The sequence below is a fragment of the Cyprinodon tularosa genome, unplaced genomic scaffold, assembly GCF_016077235.1.
Source record: "Cyprinodon tularosa strain WSP-4 unplaced genomic scaffold, ASM1607723v1 ctg130, whole genome shotgun sequence".
NCBI classification, from domain to species: Eukaryota; Metazoa; Chordata; class Actinopteri; order Cyprinodontiformes; family Cyprinodontidae; genus Cyprinodon; species Cyprinodon tularosa.
Genome location: NW_024038115.1, coordinates 1957661 through 1984399, shown reverse-complemented (window position 1 = coordinate 1984399; position 26739 = coordinate 1957661). Strand labels below are relative to the sequence as shown.

The 26739-nt window shown below is 38.1% G+C and overlaps 3 protein-coding genes across 4 annotated transcripts; 2 read left to right on the top strand and 1 right to left on the bottom strand.

Moving 5' to 3' along the window:
* The first annotated feature begins 813 nt into the window (after positions 1–813).
* Positions 814–4861, top strand: LOC119778206 (multicilin). 2 transcript variants are annotated; one of them, XM_038277352.1, is made up of 7 exons: positions 814–969; positions 1041–1113; positions 1180–1259; positions 1672–1729; positions 1814–2022; positions 3243–3353; positions 4114–4861. In XM_038277352.1, the coding sequence occupies exons 1-7, from the start codon at positions 889–891 to the stop codon at positions 4546–4548; spliced, it is 1047 nt and encodes a 348-aa protein (XP_038133280.1). In that variant the 5' UTR covers positions 814–888; the 3' UTR covers positions 4549–4861. The 2 variants fall into 2 exon arrangements, with proteins under 2 accessions (XP_038133280.1, XP_038133281.1); XM_038277353.1 differs by lacking the exons at positions 814–969; positions 1041–1113; positions 1180–1259 and adding an exon at positions 1311–1589.
* A 3567-nt stretch (positions 4862–8428) lies between these two features.
* On the top strand, positions 8429–26739 carry LOC119778184 (cell division cycle protein 20 homolog B-like). Its single transcript, XM_038277323.1, has 12 exons — positions 8429–8619; positions 8829–8877; positions 17765–17981; positions 18423–18499; positions 19441–19498; positions 19768–19896; positions 21129–21346; positions 21446–21540; positions 21686–21914; positions 24193–24318; positions 24404–24527; positions 26058–26739. Exons 1-12 carry the CDS (start codon positions 8600–8602, stop codon positions 26153–26155), a joined length of 1440 nt encoding a protein of 479 aa, XP_038133251.1. The 5' UTR covers positions 8429–8599; the 3' UTR covers positions 26156–26739.
* gpx8 (glutathione peroxidase 8 (putative)) lies at positions 10347–16032 on the bottom strand. The gene is made up of 3 exons (XM_038277330.1): positions 15786–16032; positions 15366–15627; positions 10347–10752 (listed from the first exon to the last, which is right to left on the bottom strand). The coding sequence occupies exons 1-3, from the start codon at positions 15990–15992 to the stop codon at positions 10589–10591; spliced, it is 633 nt and encodes a 210-aa protein (XP_038133258.1). The 5' UTR covers positions 15993–16032; the 3' UTR covers positions 10347–10588.

Genomic DNA, 26739 nt, shown 5'->3' with positions numbered 1-26739 from the left:
GATGTGACTTTTTTCCATTGAAAAATCACGTTTAGAGAATGTTACAAATAAAAGTCAAATTTCATTCAACATGCGTTTATTTTTTTTATGATTAAGTGTTACACGTGCGCTAAAAAGTTCCCTCCCCCCCCTCCTAAGCACCTGCCCCCCAAAATGTCTGTGCACGCCTCTGCTGCTGCTTTTGTTGCCTGAAGGTCGACACGTCATGGTTTTTGTTAGCTGCAGTATTTGAAGACAAACTGTGCCAACACAGCGCAGGCAATTTCGCGACTTTATCTGATAATCCATTACGCGTGGCAGCTCGGCCACACAGGTGTATTCAGTACCATGAGCACCAATTGACATCCCCCTGTTTGTTTACTAATTGAGGCATTTATCACGAATGTTTACTGAACTGTCTGCTAGTGCCGTTTTTTTTTTCTCTTCCTATTCCAACTTGCTTTTAGGGCGAAAGGGGCTTTAGAAATAGGGCCATCAAAATATTTTACGCAAGTGAATTAAAATTTTGCACGAAACGCAAACACGAATAACCTGAATTCAATAAAGATATTATAAAATGTTAAAAAGTCATACATGTATGGTAGACTATCATTCGCGGTGCTTGGGATGGGTGTCAGACGGAAAAAAATACGTGCCTCGGTGCGCACCTGCTAGCGCTACGATGGCGCCCTTCTGCGCGGCACCTTTTCCCCAATTTTTGTACAGAAAAACCTTGATCGCTAATTTCATCTCTGAGGACGCCGACACTCCCTAGAGACCGAATGAGTGGATTTGATTGGGCCTGGAGTGAAAAACCGCGGCACAGAGATGAGACAAACCGGGAGAAAGTTGATTATATCAGCTACAGATTTCAATCATGTTCCTGTCTGTTTCTGAGGGATAGAGCTGATGATGGAGATGCAGAAAGAAACTAATACAAATGGTGCTGCTTGGCCAAACAGACTAGGACAGCGTGGGAGGAGAATAACTGTAAGCAAAGCTCTTTTTGCAAATAATGCAGTAATAAATGAAATATTTTATAATAACTGTTATTCCTGCAGGATAAAACCCCAGTGCCAAGAAGCAGCAGTCCTGTAGACCTTTATGTTGAGTTTCCCTGCATTGCTGACCAAGGTAATCTCTGATGCAGAACCTTAAATAACATTTTCAGACTTTTTCACACCGTAGTTACTTTTCCAGCTCTTGCAACAATCGAATGGGAAGATCTGGAGGACTGTGCCTCTGCAGGGAGGCAGGAGAGAAACTCATTCAGCTTTCAGGTAAAAAAAAAAAAAAAAACATAGATAAAAACTAGTGATTTTCAGCTGATTTTAATATTTGCCAACTCTTGGTTAGGCTTTTTAAATCATGAAATACTGATAGAACAGATGTATTAGGGATGCTGGTCCATTCCCCCCTCTCTCTGTTAATGTTTGACACATGCGTGCTGGAATCCTACACAAATGGCACTGTTTACTCATGACAGGCAGGCTAAGCACTAGTACCTGCACCTGACGTTTTATTTTTCACATTCTGCACAACATTACACAACTGACATGACCCCCGACTTTCACTTTTGGAGCTCTGCTTTGACATGGAGGGATTTTCCGGTACAACTGTTTTAGATTCTTTATGGATTTTGTCTCCAAATCACATTTTCTGAATTAACAGCTTTGCTGTATTTGCTCACAGGTGAACGGGTCTGATCCAGATGAGCAGCACTATAGAGATGCACTGGACTTCATTGCAGGTAAGTTCTGACAGTAGGAAAACTTCTGCTGTAATCATCCTTCCTCCTAAGAACTCTGGGTCATTGATCTGGCTGCTCTCTCAGATTCCAGTGAAATGGGAGAAAGCTGCCTGTCTGAACTTATCCCGTTTCAGGGATGTGTCATACCTCCTCTAACCCCTCAGAGAGATTTCTCTCCAGAAGAGCACATGGTTCACTCCTTGACAAAGTCAACTCAGAATGCAATTTCATGGAGGGGTATTGCTGAGTGCCATGGGAGGGCACTGGAGGACTCCATGACCATCAACAAACAGGTACCGGTAATTCCTATTTCACTTGATATCAGCACAATTTAATTTACCTCCAGTTAAGTTAAGACAGGACAAAGTAGATTTTGTTAATATCTTACAGCAAGGTCCTTTTTCATGGATGTGTTATGCATCCCTGAAATGTATAACACACCACTGAATGAATATTTAAACAATCTATAGCTAATGCATCTGAAAAAAATCATTGCGAGTATTATGTGCACTCTCAATTGTTTTTCGACTGCAACATTTTTGGCAATTTTTCGTGCAAAGAGACAACTTTAAAAATATTTATGACATACTCGAGGGATTTAAGAGGTTGTTTAGTTTTTGAAAGCTCAATTGGGAGTGATTCATAAAATTCTGTGAGTGGATTTAACAGGACAGCATGGTATATAATTAAATGTTTCAACCAAAGCACAAGAAGAAATGACAGAGTAACAAGCAGGGTATAGAATCCAGAGAGGAGCTTTTAATCTAGAGGGCAGTGTGGAAAGAAATCATAAAATGCCAATTAGAGAAATCTGTTGATAATGTAGAAGAGAGAACACCAGATGAGGACAAGAAATTATGATACAATGGAGTGGACTATATTAGCAAAAATTAGAGAAAACAAGGAAATATTGAAAATAAGAAAATAAAAAAACAAAACCCAAGAGACTATGACCTAAAAATCTTGAGGTTTATGTACCAGATTATTAATCAGTTTCATCGGGATTTAGTAAATAAAAGGATTATGTAAGATGGACATATGATGCTCATTATATTGCCTGAAGACTTATAAACTGAGCTGAATTGAAATCGTATCAGATCACAACTTGTGACATCGGGAAACATCAGATTGTCATCCAAACTGATATCATATAGATAAAGCTAGTGATTTAAACCCCTAACCATTACATAGCCTTAAACTGCTTCGGGGGGAAAAAAGAATTGAAAATGGTTTTATACGGCTTTCTTGTCCATTTATATTGAATGCTTTGTAAGGTGTATCTTTTTAATTCAATTAAAAAGCAGAAACACATCAGTTAATGAACAAGCTAACTTTATAGGTAACAAAAAATGTAGGTCCTAGTGCCAGCTCTGAACCCATTTGCTTTGAGGATCAATTAATCAGGTGCCCATCAAAGATGGCATCATGCAAATTTAAAAAAGAAGTGTTGGTAATGTCACAATGGAATGAAGAGATGGTGTAGCTGATAATATTGTTTAATATTTGTCTGCAGCTCCAGGAGACTCTTGACAGGCGACAGAAAGAACTGGACTCCCTTGAGGAAAGAAACCTGGATCTCAAGCAACTGGCGAGTCGAGCAAAGCACCTTGCCTCAGTTCTTGATGTGAGTAAAAAGCAAGGTCAAAAACCAACTCAGGGTTTGTTTCTATCACAGGAACATTTTTATTTACCAGGGGAGGTTTGGAAGCCTGTTTCCTTCTTCTGCAGAGATAATAAAGGATCATTTCAGATAAACACAGACTGAAATATGACATGAAAAGGTTCCTACAGTAGAAGTTGGACTTTTTGGACTGACTCTAACTAAAGGTGAAGTGTTATAGAAGAATGCTAACAATTTCTCATTGGCTGATTACTCACAGTACTTTGTCTTTTAAGATATATATATATTCAAATTGGCTTTAATTATTAAAGTTCTGTATGTCCTCCTAAGTTAAAATGGCTTTTTAGATTTTAGGGTTTAACTACTTTGACTTCACTAAAACATAAGTTACAGCTGAAGGTAATCCTGATCAAAATCTACACTTTCTTGTCTACCAGCTGGCATTGTTGAGGTTAACTTAAAATCCACTCTACTGATTAATTTCCTCAAAGATAAGAGAGGCTATGAACAATCAGAAGTCTGATTTCACAATTATAGATCACTTTCAGAGCTTCGCTGTTGCAGTGGGCAGTACTTAGCGATGTCAAATCACAGTAGCATAACCTGCAGGAGGAGGAGCTGCTTTGGGTTTTGGCAGCTAACCTCACAATAAAAACACAACCACAAAATGGATAGAGAAAGTTAATTGTTGAAAGTAACTTTTTGATGTTGCGTTTTCAGGAAGATTAAATAAAAGTTCTTCTGATCGTTTTGTTTCCAATAGAGACTGATGACAGTCAGAGATTCTCATGCTGAAGAGCTGGCGTTGCCGTGTGATGAGAACACCTCTCTGAGTCCCTGCAAGAGGCAGCGCCTGGATGAAGGTTATGAAACAGAGTCTTCTGACTCAGTGGAGGACATGCTGAAGGACATCAGCACGCGCTGTAATGCTGTCCTGCTCAGCAGCACTGCAGGAGCACTGCAGGAGTCAGACACAATACCCATGTATGGTGCATTCTCAAGCTTCCAGATGTCCACACCTAAGGGCAGAACTGTGAATGTTGATGTCGTGGAGGATGCAGAAGATGTCTCATCTTTCAGAACCCCCGTCAGAGAACACTGCACCATTCGGACTCAGGTGTTTCCTCATGGGCATGTGTTTACTTCAAGGACTCATCAGGGGGGGTACCGCTTCCGCTGGGTCCCCAACCACTGCTGAATTTAGGGACTGACACAAGGGTTGTCAAAATGAATGGGCCATGGATCTGATGGAGAATGGAGAAAGGTTTGGAAAGGCAGGCGCTGTTAATGATTAACTCCTTATCTATAGGGATATCAGTGAATGATTAAATGATGTCTTCCTCAGGTAGCCTGTTAGCCGATCCATCAAAAGTGTTGCTTTAAGGAAATAAGACTGCCCTCTCTGCTGTTTACATTTTGTTTGTGTTTAACCCCTTTAGGTCTGCCTGATTTAGCATTTCTTTTCAGGGTTCCTGGAATTTTTTGCCTTACGAGCATGGAAATAAAAATGTTTTGAACTTTGAAAATGATTTTTTTCTCATTTCAACACACACACCGACACACACACACACACACACAAGATACATGGTAATTAAGGCTGTTAAATATACATACGAAAATGTAAACTAAGGGAAATCATAACTTGTTCTCACAATTACTTTGATTTATTTTGGTATGCATAGCAACACAATAAAAAAAAAAAAACAACAACTCCAAAACTATATTTTTCAATCGCTAAATAATAACTTAGGGTATTGAACGCAATGTGTTTGATGCAAAGTTAAGGAGAGCACCAAGTTTTAAATGCAATTGTAATAAGGACTTTATAGATGCAAACCTGAGTATTCTAAACAAAATTTTGTCTTCTCTGCATGGTGACCCGTGGAAAGTAAAATAAATTATAATAATACTTTTAGCAAAAAAAAAAAATAAATAAAAATTCAAACTTAACTTTTCGCCAGTCTTTTAAATTTTTTTTAAACATGTATCCCAGGGTCTGCTTTCCTAACTTGGAAAAAGTGACAAAATTAAGCTTTATGAAGCTTTTTTTTCCATTTGTATAATAACATCAAACAGTTTTTGCAGATTTATCAGCTCAAAATACAAAATATAAATCTCCAGCACATTCATTAGGTTCTTTGTTGATTTGGGACTGGGTGTTGACCTTGGAGACCTTTTCAATCCATTGAGCACATTGTAATGTTAAGGTAAATCCTTTAAGATGTTTTGAATCTGGAGATAACGTACATTAACCTGGTGAATAAAGGCCTTAGAAAATTGGTACTCTGTGGTTATGAAGGGGTCAGCATAGATGGTAATAACACTCAGGTAGGCTGTGGTAATTAAACACTTTACTCTGTAAAAGGGGCCAAATGTTGGGCAAGGAAAAAGCCTGTGGAAGAAATTTGTCACCCCTATAGAGCATTTCATGCTCAGTTTGCAATCTAGAAAGACATCTTTTCAAAATCTAGGTAGTCCGTCAAATCATCAAATCTAAATCAGCTGATTTGTTGCAATGCGATTTGCTAATTTTCTATTTGTGCTAACAAGTAATTAAACAAGTAGATTTTGTTCATTGCTTAACTACACAGTTTCATTATAAGGGTTTAATTCAGCGCAGTTTTCATGTTTAGCTCATTGATACTATGGTCATTTCTGTAGGTGTTGGTAGTTTTCACAGATTAGACACATCAAGTCCTGCACTCCCTGCACTAGGAGCAACAGTTTACTCATTTTTTCCTTATTCCAGGTAAAATGCTTTTAAGTTTTTTTTATTGCTATGTGTAACAGTTGTGGCATATTTCCTAGTAGTTGTATGAGTGGATGCTCTGACTCCATCAGGAGTCCATGTCTTGTAAGTCTCACACCAACTTGAATGTGCTTATGTTTATATTGTGTAATTTGTTTAAAAAAAAAACATAATCAGGATATTCTGATATCTATTAGGCAACAACACTAAATGGAGCCTAGGCGGAAGTTCAACTGAAGAAACTGATTGCTCTCCTACATCCACCTGCAACACAGCCAATCAGCTTAGATTCACACCCCTACGAAAGCCAATCAGCATCTAAAGTTCATCTTAAAAGGCCTCCGATCCACACTTGTCTGCTCCTAGTGTGCAGGCAGTGGATCCGCTGTCTGACTTCATTCAGATGACACAGTTTCAACCCACCTACAGCCCCTCCTCCACTATCGTAGCTAAAGCTTCATCATAGTGTCATTCCTCCCGGACTCTTACTGCGTTCCCTGTCTCATCTTAACCGGTCTGGAAGAACACCGCCATATTGAGCCTGGTTCTGCCAGAGGTTTCCTCCCAATGGGGAGTTTTTCCTCTCCACTGTTGCTTCATGCTTGCCCATCATGGACAGGTTCTCTCAAACTGGACTTCCATCTTCCAGATCCCTGAGTGAAGCCCTAGTATCAGCTCATGCAGCCCACTGGAGCTCCCTGTAAAGCTCAGCATACGGTCTCGCTAACCAGCAGTCTACAGACTGACCAACTTCATCTATCTCCACTCCACCACTAGTTTCAGCCATATTCTTTGCTCCTGTTCATGCATATCTATCAAAAGTAAGCGCTATGTTTCCTGCAGAAGTCTGAGTGCTGAGTGCCAAAGACAAAGTAGTTGTATCAATAAATTTCTCCTAATTGTGTTTTCTCTTTGTGTGAGTCTTTCAGATTGAACTGCAGCTTGTTTAAAAAAGCTTTGTCTTTAATCAAAATTTAAGGCGTCTGCATTATAAAGCAGAGGGGTGTGACTATTACTTGGACCTCCATCTCCAGCAGCACCCGTTGCGCATTTCTAGGCCACAGCTGAGTTTTAAAGGCCCATATGGAGGCAGCAGGTGGAGAGAGACCGTTCAGCCCACTTAGCGCCACAACAGCAGCTCGAAACAAACGGTGTGAAGCGCGCAGCCAAGAGTGACGCACACAGGCGGAAAAATGCGCGCCGAGACTGGTTACTGCGCTCTCAGGTCGGAGGCACAAAAATAAGCCAGACACACAAAATCTTTCTACACTGGAAAAAAAACATCTTAAATTTAGTGCATTTATCCTTGTGTTGAGTAGGTAAATGGGATAGTTTGCCAATGGAATGAGTATTTTTACTCATAAAATAAGAGAATTAATATGCACTTGACAATGCAACTGGGTTTTATTTTAAGTGTAAAATGTCTTGTTCCATTGGCAAAATGTCTCTTTTACCTCCTTAATCCAAGAAAAAAAGCTATTATTTTAAGAAAAAAATACTTTTTTTTCTAGATTTCGATTTTTTCCACAAACCTGGGATGGAGGGGAAGTCTGCCCTGCCGATTGAACAACCCAAAACAGCTAAATAATTAGAATAGGCTATATAGCCTTACCTAACGGGAAGATTAATTAGAACTGAAATGAATAAAGTAGATCTAAATAGTTATTCATAATGACATCAAACGTCCAGTTAAACGATATTCTATCATGTTAATGTCTTTTCTTCAGCAATTTTGACTTAATTACATAATAACATGGCAATTACAAAATGCGCAAGAGCCATTAAGTGGTTTAGAGCCGCAAATATTAGCTATATAACCGCCTAATAAAACAGGAGTTCGTTTTTAAGTTAAATATCCCAAATCTTTATCCATTTTATTTGCATTTTTAGGCTTGGCAATAAAAAAAGCAACATAAAAGCTACATTAATTTTCTCATTCAGGATGTTGATATTGGATGAATATTAAGTCAAAGGAAAACTGTTTCCAAAATAAAATCAAATTAAAAACATTTTATTAGTTGTTCTAATGCCATTCTGTTGGGAAAATTTACCGGTAACTTAAAAAATCGGACAAAAAAACCCGGTAACCCTTTCAAAACCTTTTAGCTGGTATGTGTAACTAAAGGGTAATTTAAGGCCAGAATAGATTAATAAAGGTGAAAAAGCAGGTTGCTGATGTTGAGCCAACATGTTGCCGCCTCCTCCATTAAAGCTTTACCGCGTTGCTGTTTTTCTTTATTTGTTGCACTGGAAACAAGGACGCGAAGGGCATCATTAGACAAGACAAGCTACTTGGAGGGAGAAAAAAGGATCTGGCCTCCAATAACAAGCAGGAGAAGGAGCTTCCCGCTCCGCTGGCCGCCCTGCAGGAGTATTTAAAGGAGAAGGAGCCCATCCAGGACAGGAGACAGCAGGTCAACACAGACAGGTGTGAGCAGGGTCTGTGCAGGCTAAGTCTAAAAAAGGAAAAAGTGAATGTGAGAGGGGAAAAAAACCGCGCATGGACGTTCAAATCAGTGGGTAAGTAGATCAGATTGTGGAGTTCAGTAATTAGTAATGAAGTTATTTCTGTAATGTGTTGTTGATGGTGCTCCTAGGCAACAAATGCAAACTTCAAACAAACCACATCCCCTCCTTGGTTCTACAGACCTTTGAGTTCTGTGAGACCTTTTTTTACTCATCAATTTCATGAATTATCTGCTGAATTTTTCATTTGTTGTGTTTATTAGGAGGATGCTTGGATGTTTATTGGGAAAAAGAAGACCTCTCCCCCTTAAGGTAGGATAAAAAAAAAGGAAATATGTGCAAAACTAAATGGAAATCCCCCTGAATTCTCAATTTTGCTGAAATTAGAAAGAAAAACCTGCCCCAGACAGTGTTGCAGACCTTTTAGCTATGACTGGTATGTTGGCAGTGTTTTGTTAGCTGACGAGTCCTCTGTCAGCTCACACTGCTCTGCTCCCATAACAGTTACATTTACCCTCATTTGGAAAAATGTTGGGGGACCTCACACAAAGATGACCTCCAGTGCATTCGGATGGTTTGTAGGCAGTGTCTCGTTAGCTGGTTGTGGCTTCAGGTGCCAGCTTACCTGCTGCTGCCCTCCAACTGTCCGGCATATCCACAGCAGCCAGACTCTGTGTTTTTCTGATTGAGCTATGCCCAGTCAATATAGAAATAATTTCTGATGAATATCAGCATGAAAGTACACCAATTATGTTGCCGTTTCAGCGTCAAGAGATAATACAACTAACATGCAGAATCAGTTATTTAAATTTAAACTCATGTGTACAAAACGCACACTGTCCTTATTAATTAATATAAGGCCTCAAATTATAAAGCTATGAGAAGAAAAACTAACATTCCTTTTGATCAAAAGGAATTGTGATCAGTGAACAATCCCAACTATAAATACTGCAGGAAAGGGGTTGTTAGATAGCCTTTGTGGAGACAATGTCAGGTTGGAAAGAAAATAGCAATGACCTTAGAAAGGCAAACATTGACATGAGGAGTTTTACTGGAGTTCCTCAAAAACCTTAAGTCATTCAACGGTGAGAAAAAAATCAGATTAAGGAACAGTGGAGACAAATTGTGACAAATAATTTTCCAAGATGAAGTTTCTCAAAATAAAACCAAATATTTTATTATAGCACATTACTTGTAAAGCAGCTTAGGCAAGGGTTGATGATTCAGTCTAGTTCTGCAGACAGCCTAACCTGGCTATTGGTGAAATACTTGGACTTCCAAAACTAAAATAGTCATAAGCTCTACTGCACTCCACTACTTAACAATTATAAAAAAAAAAACATACATTATGTATTCCACCTGAAAGGTGTAATTGTATACATAATAATGTATGTTATTGTTCGATTTTTATTTATATTTGTTGACAGCTTAGATTATATTGTCTTTTTGTACAGCACGAGATCAGAGATAAATATTAGTATGAAAAAAGGTTTTATTTATCTCACTACGTGAAATCCTAGAACTGAGATTTTTCTTTCTGTTATTTAAAACAATTAACTTGTATGGATATCATAAGTTTTCCATGCCTCCAAATCAAACATGTGGAAGGTAAATGAATACTTTTTTTTATATCAGAAAGAAATAAATAGAAATTCTGAAGTTAATGTAAATCATTTTATTATTACAAAATGTAAAACAATTTATGAGGCTCAAATCAGGCACTAAGTGGTCAACTGGAGGTTTCATCTTAAAAACAGGACTGTAAATATGAGAAAAAAATGTAAGGAGCACAATAGAAAGAGTTTTTTTTATTTCATTTTAAAAAAGCCAACAGTTTAAGGGTCTAAATAACCTTAAGGTTCAGTGGTTAGTGTCCAGTATAATGGCTGACCTACACACAGCCATGGATGTTTCTGGAGCAACAGAAAGATGACTGAACCACTCCAGTCATTTCCGGCTTTAACAGCACAGCCCCATTCGACATAAAGTGGCAAAATGTCCCATTTCTACTAAGCATTAGCCATCATAGCTCTCCACGTTTCCGTATGATGATTTCTCTCACCAGCGCTGTGACCTCTTTCCGGACGCTCTCCATGGATTCGTCCGTTCTCCAGAACCGGATCACTTTTCCTTCTTGATTCACAAGGAACTTCCAGAAGTTCCACTTTGGTATTTTTTGGACAGAATCTAAAAGGGACAGTTTAGAGGCATTATACTTCAAACACTTCAAACGACTTCACCATGTTGTAAATAGAGAACTTTGAAACAAATCTCTAAAAACACATTTTCAAGCAGCTTTTCCTTGTGTTTAAATGTCTGGTGTGTCCTAGATAAAACCTCGCAAACACAAATCTGCTCAGAAGATTTACACACTGGTCATGGATGTGAATGTCATTCATTTTGAAATTATTTATTTGAACTATTCTATTACAGTGTGGGATGGTTGTGGTTGGAATTTGGTTAATTTTACATCACAAAAAGATGGTGCACAGATTTGACTTGGTAGATTTTCTGTAACTCACACATTGAAAGGCTAATTGAAGCTTGCAGATTCACTGAACTGAAAAATAAAATGACCAAAATAAGACAAAACATGAACAGGAACGTAAGCAGCTTATTGAGTTTTTCGGTGATGGTTATATAATCTAACAGCTGCTGAGAGGAGGGTTCTGTTATAATGCTTCTTTGTGCACCTATGATTTCTGGTAATGAAGAAGCTCTCCAGCTTTGTAATCGCTTCGTGCATTATCCCAGAGTGACGCATTTTACAGTCCTGTCTCCCAACACCGGCAACATAAAGGGAGTATTCTAAGAGGCCTGGTTCTCCCAGCTGTGGCTGATGTCACTAAAGATAAAAAAAAAAAAAAAAAAACTGCATTCCAGAAGACCTCAATCCACTCCGACATTCTTCCTGTCACTATCCTATCCCTACCGTAAGCACGATCCGTATATCAGCTTATCTGCACATGGACAAGTAGACATTCATGCAGGTCACCATAAATAATTGAATTGTGGTACTGAAAGTACATATTGTATCCTTAAATCACCAAAGAATGCTAATGCAAATCTTTAAAACATGTTTTATGACATTCCTGAGACAATTTGCTGCTTTTTACATTTTCTCCATTAAACAGCTTGTCTGACGTCATCATTAGACATGCTCAGAGCAGTCCGGCAAAATATGACTATGTTGTAATCTTTTTTTTAAAGTTATTTCTTTCTTTAGATTATGCACTATATAACATATGATTAACCATCCATCCATTTTTTTACACGCTGAATCCCAAGCGGGGTCGTGAGGGGTGCTGGTGCCCATCTCCAGTCTACGGGCGAGAGGCGGGGTAAACCCTGGACAGGTCACCAGTAATACGGTTAACATGAAGGGAAAAAATAAAAAGCCAAAAGACTAGATTTATGTTTAAATCCAAAGAGAAAAGTTAGCTAGCGGAAGCAGTGTAGGATTCCGTTTTCATCACAGAAAAGTGATAAAACAGAAATGGTTAAAATGCATTCATTTTCTCAGTAAATACATTATTCTCAAATGTATGTAATTTTATTACATAACAAATTCCCAGTTACAATTTTTTAAATAACATTTTAACACAAACCTGTAAATAAAATTTACATGATTATTTGTATAATAAAGCTAATTTATTTGAAATACATAAACTAACCCTGATTATTATGCAGTTCAAACATGGTTGTTATGTATTTCAAATAAATACAGGCAGTATTACATACATTAAGAATGCTTTATTAATCCGAAACACATAAACTTGAAACTCATGTGTTTTAAATAGTCTGTATTAAATTAATGAATATGCATCATGTTAGGTTTAATTATTATACAGGTGCTGGTCATAAAATTAGAATATCATGAAAAAGTAGATTGATTTCAGTAATTCCATTTAAAAAGTGAAACTTGTATATTATATTCATACATTACATACAAACTCATATATTTCAGATGTTTATTTTGTTTAATTTTGATGATTACAAATGACAACAAATGAAAATCTCAAATTCATCATATCAGAAAATTAGAATATTACTGAAGACCAATAAAAACAAAGGATTTATAGAAATGTTGGCCAACTGAAAAGTATGAACATGAAAAGTATGAGCATGTACAGCACTCAGTATTTAGTTGGGCCTCCTTTGGCCTGTATTACTGCAGCAATGCGGCGTGGCATGGAGTCGATCAGTCTGTGGCACTGCTCAGGTGTTATGATAGCCCAGGTTGCTCTAATAGTGGCTTTTAGCTCTTCTGAATTGTTGGGTCTGGTGTATTTCATCTTCTTCTTCACAATACCCCATAGATTTTCTATGGGGTTAAGGTCAGGAGAGTTTGCTGGCCAATTAAGAACAGGGATACCATGGTCCTTCAACCAGGTACTGGTAGCTTTGGCACTGTGTGCAGGTGCCAAGTCCTGTTGGAAAATGAAATCTGCATCTCCAAAAAGTTGGTCAGCTGCAGGAAGCATGAAGTGCTCTAAAACTTCCTGGTATGTGGCTGCGTTGACCCTGGACCTCAGAAAACACAATGGACCAACACCAGCAGATGACATGGCACCCCAAACCATCACTGACTGTGGAAACTTTACACTGGACTTCAAGCAACGTGGATGAAGTGCCTCTCTTCTTTTCCTCCAGACTCTGGGACCTTGATTTCCAAAGGAAATGCAAAATTTACTTTCATCAGAGAACATGACTTTGGACCACTCACCAGCAGTCCAGTCCTGTTTCTCTTTAGCCCAGGCAAGACGCTTCTGACGCTGTCTGTGGTTCAAGAGTGGCTTGACACAAGGAATGCGACAGCAGAAACCCATGTCTTTCATACGTCTGTGTGTGGTGGTTCTTGAAGCACTCACTCCAGCTGCAGTCCACTCTTTGTGAATCTCCCCCACATTTTTGAATGGGTTTTGTTTCACAATCCTCTCCAGGGTGCGGTTATCTCTCTTGCTTGTACACTTTTTTCGACCACATCTTTTCCTTCCCTTCGCCTCTCTATTAATGTGCTTGGACACTGAGCTCTGTGAACAGCCAGCCTCTTTAGCGATGACCTTTTGTGTCTTGCCCTCCTTGTGCAAGGTGTCGATGGTCGTCTTTTGGACAACTGTCAAGTCAGCAGTCTTCCCCATGATTGTGTAGCCTATAGAACTAGACTGAAAGACCATTTAAAGGCTTTTGCAGGTGGTTTGAGTTAATTAGCTGATTAGAGTGTGGCACCAGGGGCCATCAATTTTGAACCTTTTCACAATATTCTAATTTTCTGATATGATGAATTTGAGATTTTCATTTGTTGTCATTTGTAATCATCAAAATTAAACAAAATAAACATCTGAAATATATGAGTTTGTATGTAATGTATGAATATTTTATACAAGTTTCACTTTTTAAATGGAATTACTGAAATCAATCTACTTTTTCATGATATTCTAATTTTATGACCAGCACCTGTATGTGTTAAATTTTGATAAACAAATTAAATTGGAATTTGTGATGTGATACAATTATATAAATTGTTAAGATATGTATCTTTGTTAGTGTAACTTAACCTCACACTGAAATATAAATAAATTTAACACTTGCTTTTCTGAATTTCCTTTGAAAGTCCTTTCATATTTAATATCTTTTAAAATTACAAATGGGTAAAAATGGACTCTGATTCAGTGAAAAGGAGGGCTAAACCATTCAGCCATATTTGTTTTTGTTGATGGCTGGAAAAAGGTGCAATCACCAGGTTAACATTTATATTATCTGGGGTAGAGGTAAGCCATACATGAAATTTGTTATTGATCAAGTAAATACAGGGCCAGTATTGCTGGTCTTATACATACTTTTATATTTAAAGTCGTGGGGAATCAGCTGTTCCAACGGTTGCGATTCTAAATTCTCCTGAGTGATGCCCGACTTTAACGAGTGAATTAAGTGAATGTGATTGGTGGTTAATCAAGGGGGTGGTTTGCAAGCAAGTTTGATTGTGGCCGGTGTATTTGAAGAATCTTGCTAACCAGTTAGAGACTTAGTGCTAGTAGGTTCCTAATGGGAACTTACATTGTGACCAAGTAGCACTTAGCAACGACATTGACAAGGAACGCTATGGACAGCAGAAACATGTGAGGAGGAGAGTTTTATGTCGGAGGTCGTGGATGAGTCTCCTTCGTCATATATTTTTTAGGAGGAAAGAGGAGGAAAGCAAGGACAAAGGTGTTGTGGAAGAGGACACCAGGGCCGAAGCTATGTTTGGTGTAGAAGGCTTAAAGCCGTACATGTTTGAGCCCTTGCCTCGCAACGCTGCCAGTTCTGTTAGCTCTACACCTGCAGAAGACACAGACGTCCATCCCTGTGAACACTGGGACGTAACTCAATGGTAAAGGAAATGATTCTTATTTCAACCGCTTTGTAGATTAGCTGCGACATATGAATCAAGATGCTATGACCGAAAACAATTTATTGAAAGATAAACATTGATATATGATTGGCAAAATTTAGGTGTACAAGCTGACGTATAACTAACTGGCCTGCATAAAATCATGAAAAAAAAAAACAGATTTTAAGACAGGATTTTTTTTTTTTTAAATAGAAATTTTCAAACTTTTGGGACAATATGGTCTAATAAACAGTACATTTATATACATGTTTAAGCCAGAATGTTTTGTAATTTAAATATGACTTCCCTACGATTTTTGCAGTCAAACAATTCAACACAATCTTTTGAAGTGTTGCATTTAAATCTTTGAGCAGACTCATGAATGTGCAGCTGAGCTTTCCTTTGCACAGTGTGTTTTCCTGCTAACCTGTGAGGAACCTGAAGGCAGGCTCTGCCTCTGAGCCCAGGATTCTGATCTTGCTGAAGAAGGGGAAGGTGACTCCGTATGTGGACTTTGCGAAGGCCTCGATGTCTCTGCTCGATCCGGGCTCCGTGTCTCCAAACTGAGTGCAGGGGAAGGCCAGCACGTTGAAGTGAGAGGTTCCCAGCTCTCTGTGCAGCTCCTGCAGAGACCTGTAGCTCGCCTCTGTGTGCTGGCAGCGACTCGCCACGTTTACAACCAGAGATGCCTGAACGGGAGCAAACCCACCGAGCAATTAGGACAAAACTCTACACAACATGCGATGTTAGGATACACTGAAATGAAGACATGAGCTGTTTTTCAACCACTCGGGTTTGCAGAGATTTATCGCCAAATCTGAGAGGCCAGGTGATGATGTGGACCTACTTTCCCTCGGTACTTCTCCAGAGACACCGTCCTCCCCTTTGCGTCTTTCACCTCAAACGAATAAAAGTCCTTCTGTTTCCTTGGCTTCACAAAGTGCGTCTGGAGGAGAAACAAACAGCCAACACCTACTGTCATGCTCACCAGGACCCTCAACCTTTTTATTCTGGCTTTGGAGGACTTAGTGGGATAACCTCCGAGGGCCTCCATCTTGGAGGGGGGAGTCAGAAATCCTACAAAAAGTCTGGGCGGAGGAAAGGAGGAGGAAAGTACGGAAGAGGATTAGGGCCACTGAAAAAAAAAAAAAAAAAGTTAACTGATTTTCAAAAATGTTATTTCAGTATAATATGAGGAAAAAGTCAGAATTCTGACTGTAACATCAGAATTCTGACTTTTTTTCTCACAATTTTGACTTTTTCTCACAATTCTGACTTTAATCTCAGAATTCAGCCTTTTTTTCCTCAGAATTCTGACTTTTTCCTCACAATTCAGACGTTAATCTTAGAATTCTGACTCTTTTCTCACAATCTGACTTTTTTCTCACAATTCTGACTTTAATCTTACAATTCTGACTTTAATCTCAGAATTCTGACTTTAATCTCAGAATTCAGCCTTTTTTCCCTCAGAATTCTGACTTTTTTCTCAGAATTCTGACGCTAATCTCAGAATTCTGAGTCTTTTCTCACAACTCTGACTTTAATCTCAGAATTCTGACTTTTTTCTCTGAATTCTGACAGCTAACAAACATGTTAGCATCAAACCGTAACCATGTCTGTTTTAAAGACCAAACTAGCTCTAATCACCTTCTGCTCCTACATTAATTAAATAGCACCACCGAGGAACCATTGGACATGTAAAAAGTTGCCTAATTCCATCATTTTCCACCAATGTGTTACTGGTCCTCCCAAACAACTCACATATTTGTCCGTGAAGCTGAGGGCTCCCACATCTCTTCCTTCATGGAGCCCATCTAGATTAAGATCCAAAATTCTCAGATTAGAGTCAGAATTCTGAGATTAAATTCAGAATTCCGAGTTTAAAGTCAGAATTTGAGAAAAAAGTAAAAATTGTGAGAAAAAAAGTCAGAATTCTGAGCTTTAAGTCAGAATTGTTAGAAAAGGGTCAGAATTCTGAGACTGAAGTCAGACTGAGACTAAAGTCAAAATTCTGAGAAAAAAAGTCAGAATTCTGAGATGAAAGTCAAAATCTGGAGAAAAAAGTCAGAATTCTGAGAAAAAAGTCAGAATTCTGAGATTAAAGTCAAAATTCTGTATTTTTCCTCATATTATACTGAAATAACATTTTAAAATCAGTTAACTTTTTTTTTTTCAGTGGCCCTAATCCTCTTCTGTAGTAAAGTAATGTGGAGTTAAATCAGGGTTAAAAACAAAGTAAAACAGGAAACTTCAGAAGCAACATCCGTTTGAAAGGTTGCTAGAGTTAGAAACCAATACTAGTGATTTTTCAACTATACCAACATCAATAAAGATGAATGCTGTAAAACATTAATAACATATTTTCCATTTATGTATTTTTTTCAGTATAAATAATAAAAAAAATATAGTTTAGCTTCGTGTTTAAAATTTTAGTCAAAATCTTTTGTTTGAAATGGAAAAAAATCACAATAGTATTCTAACCTGGATATACAAACTGCACAGTTATGACAAAGTCATAAATCGTTAATGAAATAGTTGTAACAGAGATGCCTTGATCGTTTTCACAATTCCAGGTTATAAGCATGCCACATAACACATTTCTAAGTAATTTATTATTTTTAATAGACTACTTGGATATTATTTTTTTAACCAATGTGTCATAAACATCTTATTGTGAGGTTCCTAAATGGAAATTCCCCTGAAAGCTGATGCCAGTAGACCCACCTGAGCCACTTTTGGGGCCATTATGTTTGTCTCAGTATAAAACACATGACATAAGTACATTTTGCAAATAAATGTTTCTATTGTTTCCACTCTTCTTTGCAGGGACAAAACGAGGCCGATGAACTTGCATATAAACGTTTTAAGACGTGCATCATTCAGGGAAGCAGTAGAGGAGGTCCAGCTGCGAGTACACCACTGCCCTCTGGGCGGCGCTGTAACCCTCGCATTGAGTTTGAAACAATCTGTCAGAGGCTGGAGCTAGAATCTTCACCCAGAGACCCCAAGCAGGCACAAGATGTCCCACAGACACGCATGCAAGGTTTCACACTCTGTAGCACTTTCTTCATACAAAAATGTGAACCATAACCTCCGTAGTTAGATACTATAATTATTCTTCGAACTGCTGTCCTGAAAGATAATAATCAGATGAATACATGTGTATTGTTTATATATATATATATATATATATATATATATATATATATATATATATATATATATATATAAAGCGATTGCAGTGATGGTTGCATAAATAGATAAGATAGTGGTTGCATCAGAAAAAAAGTGTTGCATTGTGCACCTTGCAGCATTCTTCTGAGGCTGGCTTTTGGTCGCACATGTCGGTACTACTTAAATGAATACCTCACACCAGTTCACCCTCTGTTTTGCAGAGCCACACACTTGCTATTCAGCTTTTAAAAAACCTGGCCTCAACATACTGTTTGATTTTAGTTTAATTCGTGTGCATTTTGGTTTTCAGATTTACAGACGTCTGTGTCTTCACCTCAACAACATTCTATTACAGTCAGAAGATCGTCCGACACAGAAACATATAAGGTTTGTTATAAAGATACCACATTTACTATACCACCATCATTTATGACACACTTTATGACGCCAGAGGCTGTCAATGTTTGCACCTAATAGCTAACAGTTGAAATTAGTGTCTATTCAACAATCTAGACAACACTATAATTTCATGTTTTAACTTATGCATGCATTCATCTAAACCTTCAATTTAGTAGTTGCAAATGTGTGATAATGTCTGCAAAGTTTCCTTTGCCAAGACGAAAAGATTATGCACAACGGAGAGGTTTTACAAACTGGATTGGCAAAGGCATGAAAATATTGGAGCACATAACAATTGTACTTGTACTCGCACTTGTCATCCTCTGCTTCATCCAGGACAGTTTTGCAGGGAGAGCAGTCTCAGCAAAGACTCCTAGACTTTCCTCACACCATTCACCTCCTCCTGCTCTGCTGGGGGAAGCCTGGAATGTCCACAGGCTAGTTGAGAGACATAGTTCCTCCATTGTGTCCTGGGTTGTCCCTTGGGCCTCCGTCTGGTGGGACATGCCTGGAACACCTCGCGAGGGAGGAATCCAGGGCCATCTGAAAAAGATGTCCGAGCCACCTCACCTGACTCCTCTCGATGAGGAGGAGAAGTGGCTCTACTCTGAGCCTCTCCTAAATGAGAGAGCTACTTACTCTATCTTTACAGGGCTGCGCAGCATCCCTGCAGAGAAAGCTAATTTCAGAAAACTTGTTCTTTCTGTCATGATCCAGATTTCATGGTCATGGATGAGGGTAGAAACGTAGACTGACCCGTAAATCAAGACCTTTGCCTGTTTGCTCAGCTATCTCTTAACCACAACTGACCGATGCAACATATGCTTTACAGCATCATCTTATATATCTAAGATATTATATTACCTACACAGTGAAAAACATTCAAACAAACTTCTTAAAAACTAATTATAAAAAAATAACATTTGCAGAAAGTGCAGTGGATTTGGAGAGCAGCAGTTCAGCCACATGACAGTTCCCAACAAGCTGGTAAGTTAGAAATGAGTAACTATGACATTTCAATCATTTGTAGACTGACACTGGCTGAGATGGTATCAGAAAACCTCCACGAAACGCTTGATTAGGTTGACAGATGCTTCTTTTCGAAAAAATAATTGTTATTATATATGTATGGTTCTTAATAAAAACGGGTCAAGGGTAAATTAATCTTGGAAGGGGAAATTGGACATTAACATTAATATCATTCACTAAATCAAGGAATCTTAGATTAATATGTTTCCAATTTTTTGTTGTTGCAGATTCTAATGAGAGAAAACCAGATTTGAAGCCCTTTGCCAATATGAATGTACAAGGAATGGCACAGAGGACTTTATGGGCACCATCCCTGCTGAATGACTACTGTAAGAAGAAATGTTATGAACAGGGAGGTCAGAAAATTAGAATTAGAATCTTTTTTGATCGCTTATTAAAGCGTAACACAGTTATTCTTTATAAGGTGAGGTGCAAACAATGGTTTCTCAGAGTGTTTTGAGTCATATCTTCCTTTTAAGTATATGAGGTCAGAAGCATGGTTTGTAGATAGGAAGTTCACTTTGCACAAAGGTAGATGTTTGTTCTTCTTCAGAAGCAGTGGTCAAGTTGAACTGCACCTCAGTCACACATAGTAAGTCTGCACAAAGTTGTATGTGACAATAAATTAAAATAGGTCATTTTTTTCAATGCACAGCAAGAAAAATTGTTCACAAGGACAGATAAATGTCGCTACAACCAAAGATGCTTGTCTGCATGAAACAGAATGCAGTGCACATAAAAATCTAATATTTAACATGTGCTCAGTGTTGCAATTATTAACTGATTATTTGCACATCAATAGGATGATGTAAAAATATTATAATATAGGAAATTGCTTTGTTAAAATGTAATGTGAAAAATAAGTCCTTAGCATTTTATTACATAATATGATTAGAAATACATTATTTACTGCATGTGTTGCATTCAGTAAAGTCTGAGTGGGTTTGCATTATGTTTTTCCTCAAAACACCACCTCAAAACTTGAAAACTAGTTATCCTATTTTAATTTAGCCTAATTTTATCACATTGAACTTGTTGAAAAAATCTCCTTATTAAGAGTGAATTTAAAAAAAATCTTTAAAAATATATATACATTAATATTGGGTTCTATTGTTTGTTATTATGATAATTAAAGTCTTGTCATAAGTGAAAAATATCTACTGCAGCAAAGGCCACCAACAAAACGTAGAAGCTGAAGAATATTTTTTCTCTCTCTCTCTTAGAGTCCAAGTAAACTGCAGTACTCAGTAAACTGAAAAAAAGTGTTAGCTAACTTTATGGTTCTTATTGTTACTAAAGTTGTAAATTAGAGAAAAATGAAATTATTTTGTTCAAAATAAATCTATGTAATTGAAATGCAGACATGTTATTGTGCTTGAAAGTAGTTTTTTCTAGAAGTGAGCTTTGTAATTTTAAATGTATGCAATTTTTTACTTTTATGTTCTTCCGTTATTCTAAACAATCTGTATCTGAAAATAATGACACACTCTTGGTTTTCCGTAACACCAGACTAAGTCAGTACTATCTGCTAATAATTCTAGATGTGCTGATGTAAAGTAGACCCTATCTCCCATCTTTATCCTTTCAGACACCAATCTTCTTGACTGCAGTTGTGATGGAATGATTGCATTAGCGCTTGGTTCTACTGTTTATCTCTGGAACTCAGAAACTCGTGCCCTGGTGGGACACTTCCAGCCGAGTCTAGAACCCGGGTCACCTCGCTGCAGGACTCACACCATCTCCTGTCTGAGCTGGAGCGGTGATGGCAGAACTCTCTGCACAGGGAACAGACGAGGGGAGATACAAGTAACCGAAAAGCTATGAAACCAGGGTGGGGGAAGTTTGAGACTTATTTGTACCACAGTGATGATTTTTGTTGTCCCACTGTTTCTAACTGACATCTAGTTGTGGGATGTTGACCACAAGCAGAGCATGTGGTGTTTTAAGTCACACCTGTCTGTGGTGGGAGCCGTTTCTTGGAAACAGCGATTACTAAGCAGGTACTGGACAGTCATCCGTCATTTAGAGTGCTTTCCTCATTATACTGATTGGTTTGATGGATTGGGAGGAATTTATTTGAATTAAAAGCATTTAACAAGCTATAATGCAATGTGTTTGTTAAGTTCTATTTTTCCTGTCTTACAGTGGCTCCACTCTTGGACACATACATCACCTAGACCCCCGGGCCCCATCTCCTGTTTTAGGTGCAGCCTTCCAGGAGGAGGGGATCTGTAGCCTGGAGTGGTCGCCAGGAAATGAATTACTTGCCAGTGGCTCCAAAGAGGGGCTTCTTCATATTTGGGAGGGGGACGTAGCAGGGATCAAAACACCTTGCAAGCCAGTTATATCAATGAAACAGCCGAGCTCTGTAAAGGTGACATCAGCTTACATGAAATTATAAAAAGTATTTTTAATTTGCTCAAATGCTTTGATTTTCCGTAAAAATTCAAAAAAATTAAAAAAATATCCACTGGACTTGGTTTTCAAGATTTGAAGACGTTTCGCTTTGATTTTGTTTATTTTGAACAAAATAGAGAGAGATGGTCAGACTGAGAGCTTTGTGGTGGACAAAGCTAAAAAGTATTGATGATTTTACCAACCTTTTCTGACTGGATCATGTTGTTAAAATAGCCCATCCATCCACAAGTCCATTCATCTTTGTTTTAGTGTTGTTGTTTTTTTTTTGTTTAAGAACAAGGGAATAGGGTAATGTTTACTCTAGAATTTAAATCTATAACAGTCTGAAACGCATATTTCCAAAATTGCTTGATATGAGCTTTATTTGCCTGGCTGCACACAAAAAGCGTCCATCAGTCACAAGGAGATGACACATTTAAGTTGTTTGTTGCATTGTCACATTCACATATAAACACTTATTCAGTTGTGTCTTTGCAAAGACAGAATTTAGTGGATAGTATTAGTCATAAGAGTGCAGATATTACTGACACAACTAATAAATCCCACAGATGACTATATCCCTCATTCATAAGGGCATTCATATTTTAATGAGAGTAGATGAAGACACCATCTAAAACTATCCACACCAAAGCAATGCAAAAAGTGCTGGTACTGATGACCTGGAGGGGCTTTTGGACCCTGCCTGCTTGTTTTTAATCACAAGTGTCATATTAAGTTGATTTGCAGCAGCAGGGAGAAACCATCAGTGGGCATAAAAAAACATTTCAGAATCCATGCACCATGCCATGTTTAGGTACATATATCTAAACTGTTGTTAAATATTCTTTGACACAAAATCAAGGTGACTTTCAATTCAGCATAATGAGATTTAATTTATATATATAGCACCAATTCACAACACATGTCATCTGAAGACACTTAAGAGAGGCAATATAGTCAGAAAAGTTTCTATCAAAGAAAACCAATTGATTGCATCAAGTCATCGAATTGCAAAACATTCTCATCCAGGATGAGCTTGAGGCGACTATTTTCACTGCATTTTGTGGTTGCCTCTTCACCAATACCTCACATTGAGCATACATGTATCAACAGGGGAGAGGAAAACTCTAATTTAACAGGAAGAAACTTCCACCACAACAAGGCTCAGTGTGAGCTGCCATCTGCAGAGGGCGACTGGGGTTTAAGGACATAGAAGCAGAAATACAGAAAGAAGCAGAGATACAAAAGGGTAATTGTTAACTAGCTCCACAGCTTGACAGACACACCCAGGCAGATGATCTCTGAGCCAGTTCTCATGTCAGAGGATAAAAAAAGAGTCGAAATAGGACTACACTGAAAAAAAGGCCATCTCGAATGTCTATAAAAAGTGGTTTTGATGGCAGCAGCACAGCTGATATTTCTCTCCAGTATGGTGTCACAGTCAAACAGGAACAGACCAGATGAGGCAACAATGATGAGAGAAATCAAAAAAAGTATTAGGTTGTGGGTGGAACTAACAATTATTGCGGAATGGGAGAGCATGAAGAGCATGAGAGAATGAAGAATATTATGAAAAGTGGTCCCTCTGGCCTCCAGCAGCCCTATCTTTTAGCAGCATACATACAGAAAACAGCTCAGGATAACCTATTTTGGATGAGGTATGAGAAAAGATTCAAGAACTCTTGCAATGTTACACTTTAAAAAAAATGTTTTTATTATATCATTGGGAGAAGATATCCAATCCTATATTGTTCCTTATTTTTTCCTGAGGTTAGCATCAAATGACCAAAAAGAAAGAGCCTTTGCCATTTTGTTTCAAGGACCAAACAACATACCGTAGTAAGGTTGGGGTTTTTCCTTGTTGACTCCATGTTTTGTTTGCTTTGACTCAACCTATGGTCCCTCCGGTCCTTCTGAAGAGACTTGCAAATAATCCACATGGTAGATTACATATACATTTGATTTGTACAGGGGAGGTAACCTGTTTTTAAATGACTTTAATATTATAGTCCAATAATTAGTGCTGCTACAGGGGGATATTTGCTGTGCAGTGAAACTATTGTAATGAACATTTGGCATACTCTCTTTGTTTTTGTTGCTACATTGAAACTGGTTCCAAAAGTTCCCCAGTAACAATGGTTCCATTATAGATATGCTTACATGTAAATTGTAGGCTAATGACACAAAACAAGGGATTGTGCATTGTTTTTATCTTTGTGGTATTCATATTGTTTTTCCAATTTCCGTTATTGTAGGCATTAGGATGGTGTCCATGGCAGAGAAAAGTAATAGCTACAGGAGGAGGGTGGAAGGATGGACAGCTCAGAATCTGGGACACACAATCAGGGTCTTGTTTGAAGTCCATAAACACCAATTCACAGGTAGTGATGCATCATGATGTATTATGATTATCATATTTAAATGTGAATAAAGTTTCATGGTTTATTCTAATAACTCAATCTGTAGATCTGTTGTCTCAGATGGGCTGAAAAAAGAAGATATTTAATCACAGGTCATGGACTTCCTCATAACCTTATCACCTCTTGGAGTTGGGAATTTCCCTCCCTAAACCCAATGCACCAACTGACAGGTCAGAAGATTAATTAGATAACTGAACTGTTTGACTTCTGATGCAGTTACAAACTGTTTGACACATTTACACCCCCCCCCCCCCCCCCCCCCCCGATGGGAACAAATTAAACTGCATCCTTGTGTTTCTGAGAAATATATTACTATAGCACATCTGTCATTTCCCACCAAGAGAGTTGGTTTTTGAGGCCGTGCTTGATGACTCACCATTTCTGGGGGTCTTTTGTGAAAATGAAACAATAAATAAAACTTAACAGTTGTTTGCCCGGTTTCAGTTTTACGGAAAGATCTGCTTTCAAAAAATTTAATTCAGCTTTTGTCAGATAGTCAGGGGTCACACAGTTGAGAAGCAGTAAGTTAAAGGAAGTATGCTTAGAGGAAACTGGTCTCTGAGAATCATTTTTGAAGCCTAACCATGGCAAGGACTTCTTAATTGATCGCTGAATGCCACCTTGATCTCAGGGTTTCAAAATTTAAACAGCAGGATGAAGTTGACTGCTTCAGCGCAAGTTGTCATTGAACCACATTTAGAACAGTTGGATCAGATACACATAGGTCTTGTGCATAATATGCAATACTAACAAGTTGGACTGCTGCATTCAAAAGGTTCAATTCAATTCAGTTTATTTATGTAGCACCAATTCATAACACATGTCATCTCAAGGCACTTTACAGAGGCAATTCAACCAGATCATTCAGTCAGATTGGTACAAAAATGTCTATCTAAGGAAAACCAGCTGATTGCATCGACTTATTGACTAGAAGGCAATCACTACCGCAAAGCATGCTTGTAGCGACAGTGGAGAGAAAAAACTCCAACATCCACAAACAGAGGCATGGATGGCAGCAGCACAGCCGATACCACTGGCGTTTCAGCCAAACAGGAACAGACCAGATGAAGCTAATATGAGAAAAAACTGAGGGCATAACGTTAGATAATGAGCTAACAAACTTCTGCAGAATGGGAGAATAGAGATAGAATTAAGCGGAATAATGACAAGTGGCCCCTATGTCCTCCAGTAGTCTAAGTCTATAGCAGCATAACTATAGAGATAGCTCAGGTAAAAGAAGATAACATTTGTTTTCTATTTAAAGGCTATTTTGTATATTGAATGTATTTGGAAATATAATCAGAAATCTAAATCTATTCTGAACAGTTTATGTAGGCTTCCATTTACTCAGGTTTTACACAAAACCTTAGATTTTAACAGGGGTGTGTGTAGCGTTGAAGACCAAAGTGTCCAGTATTGTTGTATATTAAATACTACATCCTTCCCCAAAACATGCAAAAGAAGTACATGTCAGGCAAGTGCTTAGGGTTGTTTAACAAGATGCTAGATTTTTGGAGTGACTGTGTCTTAGTTTGTAAAGAAGGCCTTTTAATATCCAAAAGCTGTGGGTTCTGACATTGCCGTGTTCTACTTGCAATATGATCATATGCTGCTAATAATGTAAACATTTAAATAAATTTATTTAATAAATAACTTCAAAGTGTTAATAATGAAATTATCATTCTTTTTTGTCTTTCAAGGTCATTCACAACGAGTTCTGCACTTGGCAATAAACCCTGACAACACTAACATCTTCTCAGCTGGAGCAGACCAGAGGTTCTGTCTCTGGGATCTATAGTTCCATCCTTCCATCCCTTATCTGACAAGCTTTATCCCGAGTGGGATTGCAAGGGGTGCTGGTGCCTATCTCCAGCTGTCTACGGGTGAGAGGCGGGGTAGACCCTGGACAGGTCGCCAGTGGATCTATAGTTAAAGATGAGAGAAACGGCGAGGTGGTTTCAAGACTGAGAAAGCTGATATAGACCACCAGATATATTTTTTTAATTGATTGCCTCTGGAAATTAGAAGGGGAGAAAATGGATCAGATGGTGGGATAGTAGATATTTTTAAGGCAGAATCTTTTATTGTCAAAGAAAATCAGCTGGGAGGAAAGTATGGGGTAAATTGGAAAAAATAAAAGTTTACAAGAGTTTGATTGGCTGTTTATTTTGAGGGTGTTAGAACAAAATGAGGAGGGAGAGGAAAACATAGTGTAGATCGGATTCATAGATGCAATGGGAAATGAAAACATGTCAGTAAATCATTTTGTTGGCAATTGTGTTTTTCTCTCTTGACCTCCACATTTGTATTGGAAATGTTGCACATTGACAGCACATCTTTCCAATTTTCGACTTACATATTTCGACCCAAAAACAATGTCAC